Genomic DNA, 8,920 nt, shown 5'->3' with positions numbered 1-8,920 from the left:
TAATCAAAAAGTGTTCGAGATAATTTATACAGAAGTTTAATGAAATTTCCGCTTTTGATTTTATTTACAACTACCCTGTGTACACTCCAACAATTAATGACAGTGAATGAAGTAATAGTTAAGAGAATATTGCATTTCATAATTACATTACGAAATGCAATATTTGTGTATAAATCAAGTTTGAAATAAAATTGTTATTGTGTGTTGGATTGAATAACTCTGATTCGGCGTAACTGATTCATTTAGTTGAATTCATCAATTTGTCATTTACAATAATTAACCATAAATTATTGATTAGAAAATGATAATGTCACGAATAATTTAGCACTCTCGGTTCGAATACGTCTTTTCTACTTACTTATTTGGCATAGGATTTTCATTTACATTGAAAAGGTATTGTTTTTTTTATATATGTATTTTTTTATTCAAGTATAGACTAGGTGCACGTCAGTAACTATCCTACTTCGTGAAATCATACTTTTCAAATCCATAAAAACTCAACTATAAATGCATTAATACAAAATGACTCAAAATAAAGATTCAATCTATTTCGAGAAATTTGATACTAATGAAAAATTTTGATACTTTAGATATTAGCCTTAAAAAATTATCATAGGTATTAAAATAAAGCTTTTCGCAAATCTTTTAGAAAAAAATAAAGCTTTTAGCAAATCTTTAAAAAAAAAATTAGAATTTCTAACTAATTTTTTTGTTCAAACTTTTGAGATACTTATGTTTAATTTTCTTCGATTAAAAATTTTTTATTTAGAAATATTATTTATACAAGAGTTTGTAAAAACGAAATAAGAAATCTTGTAAAATACCATCAAAAAAATTGAATAATGATTTATTTTACTGAATTCAAAACAGTAGCGTTTTAAATCAAAGTTACACAGAGTCCAACACTAATTGTTTGTAAATGCAAATTAAAATAATTCTTATGTACATTAAAATAATACTTACAGTACATTTTCAAAAGAAACCACATTTATTTATTAAAAAACTGAATTCGAGTTACAATAAAATTGCTTAATTATAAAGATGTGATTCCATTGCTCGTAGTAACTCTTTTCCTACTAAGTCTTTTCCTCACGCCTATCAATAAAGCTTTGATACAATTTAGGACGAATAGGATGAAAATAAACACTCACACAATTAATATATTGAATTGTTTTTCTTAAAAACATATCGTGAGCATTGTATTCAAAATCGCACTTTTTTTTTAAAGAATGGCACTTTTACTATTGTATAAAATTTTTCGTTTAATATATTTAACTATCATCAATTAACAAATTGTTTTATCAAAAACTTTTAAAGAATAATACTTCTTACAACAAACTGTCTACCCATTTTTTTTTATGGCGGTAATAGCAACAATCCTTGTGACGTCAAACTCTAGTAAAATTTAATTTCTTTGAACATAAAAAAATGTCCAAGTAACCATCGGTGAAGATTCGGTACGATCTGTTCAACGATAATCATCACCCCTAAAAAGACACTCCGAATTTCAACGATCATTTTTAGAGCAGATGTATAGACTCGTCACGAAAGCCTCTCTTAACAGTTTTATAACAGTCGATTGAAATTACAAATTTTAAAGCATTTTTCGTCACCGAAATACTGCTCCAAAAATTGCAATTTTCTCTTAAACATACTAATCATTACGCGTATCGGAAAGTTTTTTTATCTTCTTTTAAATACAAAATGTAAAATTTTGTACTTCAATAAATAAATTATTCTGATTTTCTGAGTAAATAAAATATCGATTTAATATTTCCTTCTAGAGGTTTTCATAATTCCATAAGGTATATTTTATACCTTGAAGATAATGAGGATTGTATGATATATATTCGAAAATTTGATATGAGAACTGAAATTCCTATATACATAGTAAATATCGATATGACAAATGAAATTATCACGAAATATACGTTAAATAAAACATATTTTTTGATGATACGAAGTAATTTTTCTTTTTTGGAGCGTGTGATTTATAATCGACACTTATTTTGTGTTTGATTAAACACAAATATCCATATCGAAATCAGAATTTAAATTACAATCAGCACGCGCCAATTTATATAATGTCTTTTTTATTCGTAATGCTGGTAAACGCACATTTGGATTTTGATGCCAACATTCTCGCATTAATTTTGCCATTCCACTTAAAACCTAATAAAAAACAAAAATTTTTTAAAGATAAAACGTTTTTTTTTCTTTTGATCAAAAATAATTTTTAAAAAAATCGGGGAGGCTTGATACTTTTTACAAAACGTGGTATAATAAAATAACGACTACTTACTGGATCACTTGACCAACGATTGGGTATATTAGGCCTTCGTTGATCACAAACAACAACTTTTTTCATATCTTCAAATGATGGATCATTAGGTACTACATCATAAAATGGTGGATGATACTCTTCGGCAATTCCATTACTTAATGTTCGTATACAAACCTCCCAAAATACTAGACCTAACGAATAAATATCTGCACGTCGAAAAGATTCAAAACAGTCCATATTTATTCTAAAAAAAAAAAAAAAAATAATAATAAACGTTACATAATGAAAATAAAAAAAAGCAAATACCGATTTTACATAATTTAAGTAAAAATAAAATCGATATAAAATTAAGTAATAACTTACGTTTCATCTAATATTTCAGGACTCATATAACGTTTTGTACCAACTCTAGGATTTGACCCTACATCTAAAGCGCCTGTGGATTGGACATGAGTAACTGCTAATCCAAAATCTGCGATTACGCAACAACCGTTTGATCTAACTAATATATTTTTGCTCTTAATATCTCTGTGTGCTATAGCTGGTTTCCCCTAGAAACAAAATTAAATCTTTTCATTTTCAATGAAATAAAATTCATATTAAACTAGCTTATTGTTAATTTTTTAGAAAAATGTCAGTCAGAAAAGTATTGTTACCCAAGACTCAAGCATTATACATATCAAAATGTTATAATTCTTATATTGAAAACATAGGGAGGACTTGGAGTTGGCTTCCAGAATTCAAGAAGGAGAATGTGATAGGCTTAAAACTTGTAAGAGGAATGTCAAACTTCAAACAAACAATAATGCACACAGTATTCATAAAATTAGCAGATGAAAATCTGGATTTTCGTGTCCCTCATTGTGTGAGCGCAATTGAGGAGTATCTACAAATGCTTCCTGAACGGAACTGAATCGGTCGAACATCTTATAGAGGAGTGCTATGCTCGCGGGTTAAATAATACAAAAATGATTTTGGATGCCAAGGATAATGCAGATCTTACAGCAGTGTATAAATATTTACACTTTATTTTGAATTTCAATCTGCCTCGTTGTACTTGTGACCAGATTTCATTTTATTCATTTATTTATGATTTGCGATTTAGTTTTAATTTTCTATTATTTATATGTTTCATGAAGTATTTTCTTTGTGTTATTTTATTATTGTGTTAAACCCACTTTGTTTATTAGGTTTTATCGAGGAACGAGATATTAAAGTATGAATTACCAAAAATATACCATTTAATCTAGTCGGTCGAAATTTACTAAAATGCACTGGGGGATAGTAGTTTTTTGACAGGCACAACAGTGTCGGTTGAACAACCAAATTTATAATTTGAGGATATCAAAAGAGCTTTACATGCACGCCATGTGTAGAGGACGATTAAATCTGTATTCATTTTATTTGCACTTGGAGAAATCTACAGGAAATATGTTCACAATATTTGAGTACGAAAATTCGAATAAATTCATCTTCGAAGCAGTCCTCGTTAAAGAATCTGTGAAGTTTCTGCGTTGCCTCTGATCTTGGAAGAACTCTGTTTCTATACATCTCTCCGTTCGTTTAACAGGTTGTTCTCAAAGAGGGGACAGATCGGAAAAAAAAATGCGTAATCAAAAAGAATACCTTAGGACCCTGTGGACCTTGTGTTCCATATATTTCACTATGTAAATGCACCAAGCCATTGGCAATAGATAAACAAATTTTCATCAATTGATGTTGAGATAAAGCTGTTTTTTGTAAATAATCATATAAGCTGCCTTGTGGATGATAGTGTGTAATTAACCATAATTGTGTGCAACTATTACGTGACGTCATATCTGAACCAATATAACCTAATATATTTTCATGACGTAACAGTATTGTACTATAAATTTCTGTTTCTCGAGTCCAACTGGCTTCATCGCGTGAAAAAAATATTTTTACGGCAACACTTTCACCATGCCAAATACCACGCCATACTTCACCATAGCGTCCTTTTCCGATACATTCAGCTAATGATATTTGTTTTGCAAGTGTACGTTGAATTAATAATGGTAAACCTGATCCACTACCAGATGTTAAAGAATGTTCCAAAATTTCCTAAAATTTAGTTATAAAATAAAATATGAGTATTAAATGAAAATAATGGCATTATTTATTTCACTAATTGTCCAAGATCTCATACAGCAACCGATATGTTGATTAGAATAAATCAGGGCTTCTTAAACTATGGGTCGCGACCCCATTTGGGGTCGCGTAGCAAAATTCTGGGGTCGCGAGAGGTAATTTAACAGAAAATGTTTTTTAACTTGTAAAATTATTGTTATAAAGATAAAATAACAATTATAGTAGATAAATATATCATAAAATCTTCTAGTTCGGAAATATTGTTTGTACCTGCATTTCTATTAAGAGTATTATAATAACTTGAATAACATTTACTATGAATTATGAAATGTTATTGGAATTAATAAAAAATATAAATTTATTTTTGTCAATCTCTAAAAGCCGAAATAATCCCGAGAAATAATTATCAACAAAATTTCTAGGTATTATTGCTGAAGAAACAGCTTTAACACATATTAATTCCCAATATCGTTCAGCGATAAAAAATGTTGAAGAGGTCTTACGTCCAGCAGTTTCAAACATTCCACCAAGATTTGATTTGTTATGCAATAAAAAACAGGCACATCCATCTCATTAAATTTTTAACTTATACTTTAATTTAATAGTTACCACGCAACTACTTGAATATATTCGAGAGAATTAAGACGGTCAGAATCCACTTTTATTTTTGAAACTATAATAAATACAATTTTAGAATTTTTTGTGCAATTTTTAATTTTAGATTTTTGTATGTTTCAAAACGAATTCTAAACTTATATATTTTCATATGAATATGTATATTGTTACCTAATCAATAAATCATCAAAAAATATTAATTTATTTTTCTTTTAAATTTGTATGGGGGTCGTCAAGAAACTCGCAGTCATAAATGGGGTCGCGAATTACAAAAGTTTAAGAAGCCCTGGAATAAATCAATGTAAATGACGATGATGTCTTATTTGCGAAAAAGTTGGGCTCTCAACAAAAACATGTTACTTACTTTGACATATTTTGCTTTTTATTTACTAATATTTTATTTGATGCGTATTTTTACTCAAAATGAAGTTATAAATGTCTTATATCTACTAAAAATCCTTTATTAAAAAAAAAAAACTTTCGCAGTCCTTTTTTTTTTAATGAGATGACTTTTAAGTATAATATAGATATTCTCTGCATAGAATAGGTAATTCATGGTGAAGATGATTATTACATTGGAGTTGAAATACGTATTTATTAGAGATTTGCCGATTAGTCGGTTGTAAAAAGGCTCACTAATCGGCCAAGCTTATCACTGTTTCGAGGGTTTTCGGTAATCTTTATGGCGCTTCGTATACAGCATACAAGTAGCAATTGTGTTTTGTTTACTTCGCATTGTCCCTTGAGTATTACTGTTGCATAGTTCAGAGAAATGTTTTGTGTAAACAAAATTTAAAACATTAGTACAAAACTGTTATTGTTCATTAAGGCTTTTAAGGCGCTACAGAAGAAAAAAAAACAGCATTAAATACTAAAAATATAATAATTAACTTAAAATTTTGAGAAATTTTTGTTAATCATGTTAAATTTTTTTAAACGACTGTCTAAAAATTATGCAAGTTTTTCAGAAAATAAGTTTCCGCAAATTAACATTGGTTCTTATGGGAATAGGGAATATTCATGTATTTTTTTTATATTTTTAATTCATTGTTTACACCGTTATAACAAAGTAAAAATTATAAATACTGCTTAAAAATGCTGTATTTAAGTGTAAAAAAATATTTAAAATACATTATAATTTTGAGATATTTAAACGCAGTTTTTTGGCACTCTCTGTTGATGACGTATAAGTACGTGATCTGTCAATTGGTGACAGTTCAATGTATAATTTACACTTTAAAAAAATGAATTTACAACACAGAATTTACACTCGTTATTTTTTAGTTTTCTAATAAAAAGTCGTAGAATAGTATAATTTAATGAAATATCATATAAAATGTAAGTAATTAATATCATACAGTATGCCAACAAATTTGACAAGCCCGTACTATGATGTCACGCCCGCATAAAAATTTGAATTTCTGTTTTAGAAATTTTTAAATGCCCTCACTGAATTTTTACTTATATTAATTAATTTTAAGTAATTAAAAAGATTATTAAAATAATGGTTTAGTTGAAATGTCCAGTCATTAAAGTTACGGAAGAAAAATATTTGAACCAAATTTAAATTTCATGAATATTTCCTATTAATAAAAATGATTTTTTCTTGCAGATTTTCTAAATATTAATTGTAATTTTCAGCAAACATTATTTTTTTTATATGAATAAATTTCTAAAAATTTTAAGTTAATGATGTTCTTTTTCTGTTGCGCCTCAACAACCTTAAAATGATAGAGCTCAAATACAATTTATATGTAATCATATTAAAAGGATTTGAAAGTCTCGCGTATAGATTTTCTTTTTGACCAATTGAACAATGATTCCCGTAAAGCCAAGTATAATCAGTGCCAAATGATAATTTCTCGTGGTGGACAGAGAAAATCAACAAATACAACGAGTATGAACAACCATTTCAAATATCGACATCCAACCCAATGCGTAAGACTGTTATACAATAAAATGTAAATAAACAATCAAAGTTTTACTTTTAATATAATTCCTTCTATATATATTTTTTATTTAGAAATACATACAAAGTAAGAATTCGAATAGTCTACGCTTTTTGCCGAATAGTCGCCAACTACGTAAGTGGCCGAATAGTCGGCTTTACCGGCTGATCAAAACACCCCTAGTATTTATATTTATTTAAATTTATTGGGCTTTTATTTTATTTTGAGGATAAAGCATAATATGCTAGAAAGCAATTTTCGCAAAATATAAATTTTTTCTAAATCAAGACATCACATACCATAATAGTTTTTTCGATACCGATACGACTATTATGCTATTTCCAAAAATTTTTAATAACAATTAAAAAAATTCATTAGTCTTCGGATCTAATCGATTACTAGTATGGGAGCTTGGATTATAACAACCGCAGATAGAGTGTAAAAAATAGGAAATTTTACCCGTAAAGTACTATCCCCCGTTGCTGTAGCTCTTAATAAATCTTCACTAGCAAAATAAGAATCGGGATCTTGTTTCGCTCTAGCTGCCAGTAAACGTTTCTGATGTGTACGACGCATAAATAACAACACAATTGCACACAATAGACCAATAATAAAAACTGGCCCAATAATAGCAAATGTTAATTTTACAATGTAATAATTAGGTGGAGCGTATTTTAAATCATCTAAAACAAAAATTGAAAAAATGGTTGTAATTATGTACATAATTGCCGAGTGAAAACAGGGGTCATTTGCCAAATTGTATTTAAGAACGAAAAAAGCTGTAAACTTCAATTATTTCGACCCAACTCAAAAAAAAAAAAAAAAACAATTCTCCTGAAATAAAGAACTAACTCTTGAGATACGCTGGACACATGATAGTGTACGCAATTCCTTAGCGTAGTTTTTTCGGGTTCAATTAGTTTTTAACTAAAGAAATTTTCTAAACTTGCATACCATTTTGAGGTGTTAATGCTGGGAAACTGCCGTTGTTACATAAATCACCTTCACAGCATTCAATATGATACTGCTTCGCCATACTAGAATAACGTTTTATTGTTCCATCAGAATCACTTGCCGATCGAAACGCAGCTGGCGCATTACATAACAGCGGAACTTGATCAACGTTTGATGTGCATCCTCGCGACACTGTTTCATGACCTTCAACATCTCGTACACTTGATTTAAAACACTATCAACACAAATAAAACATTTCAATTTTTAAACAATTTCTATTTGACTCAGATAAACTTACAGCAATTGCATTAGAGCATGTCTTTTTTAATCGACAATCAGGTGGTTCGCATTCATGGCACGTATATCGTCTACGTATTTCAGTGCCAAGGGAACGTTCCATAAATTTATCAGCTTCTGGAAATTCAACGATCGCCTCATCATCATCCGAGTTTAGTGAATTGAGTGCCGCCGTTGATTGTCCAGCATCCAATGCACTCTTACGGTACTCATCTACAAAACAGTAAACATCGTTTAAATTAATTCGGCTCATATATAAATTTTAAGAAAACTTACTGTAACATAACGCTGTCGATAACAATATCAAAAAGTTTATTTTTAATGCAAATGTAGCCATTTTTATATAGATTTCAAAACATTTTATGTCAAATTTTAATATTTACAGACAGCTAAATGTCAACAAACTGTCTTTGTCATGTAAAATTGCTTTAATTCAATATATATATGAATTACTATTCATAAACAACAATGTAATATAAAATAGTTTCTATTAATTAAAAACATTTTTTAATTATAAAAACTTTTGATTACTTCAAAAAATTAATGAACTTTTTATTTACTCAATCATAAAATTATCGAAATGCGCATGCATTTATAGTTATTATATCAATAGATCCAATTCCTTACAAATCGTATAATAATTACCATGAAGGTTATAAAGAAGGAGAACGATCGCAATAGAAAATATTGTCCCCAATATTTTGAAAAAATA

General features: G+C 28.5%; 1 protein-coding gene across 1 annotated transcript; it reads right to left on the bottom strand.

Annotated features, from left to right (window-relative positions):
* Positions 1 to 852: 852 nt before the first annotated feature.
* On the bottom strand, positions 853 to 8,666 carry LOC123291042 (activin receptor type-1). Its single transcript, XM_044871472.1, has 8 exons — positions 8,485 to 8,666; positions 8,210 to 8,421; positions 7,912 to 8,146; positions 7,417 to 7,640; positions 3,911 to 4,366; positions 2,648 to 2,835; positions 2,303 to 2,528; positions 853 to 2,172 (listed from the first exon to the last, which is right to left on the bottom strand). Exons 1-8 carry the CDS (start codon positions 8,543 to 8,545, stop codon positions 2,020 to 2,022), a joined length of 1,755 nt encoding a protein of 584 aa, XP_044727407.1. The 5' UTR covers positions 8,546 to 8,666; the 3' UTR covers positions 853 to 2,019.
* Positions 8,667 to 8,920: the final 254 nt, after the last annotated feature.

Source organism: Chrysoperla carnea, chromosome 1, assembly GCF_905475395.1.
Source record: "Chrysoperla carnea chromosome 1, inChrCarn1.1, whole genome shotgun sequence".
Taxonomy (NCBI): Eukaryota; Metazoa; Arthropoda; class Insecta; order Neuroptera; family Chrysopidae; genus Chrysoperla; species Chrysoperla carnea.
The sequence above is the reverse complement of the archived record's forward strand: the minus strand, read 5'-3'. Positions and strand labels throughout refer to the sequence as shown.

Bases quoted from the DNA above. Each gene is read 5' to 3' on its own strand.
- LOC123291042 (XM_044871472.1), bottom strand. From the start codon at position 8,545: ATGGCTACATTTGCATTAAAAATAAACTTTTTGATATTGTTATCGACA. The intron at 7,641-7,911 runs GTATGCAAGTTT...TTTTTGTTTTAG, and splicing joins AGCATTAACACCTCAAAATG to ATGATTTAAAATACGCTCCA. The intron at 2,173-2,302 runs GTAAGTAGTCGT...GTTTTTTATTAG, and splicing joins ATCGTTGGTCAAGTGATCCA to GTTTTAAGTGGAATGGCAAA.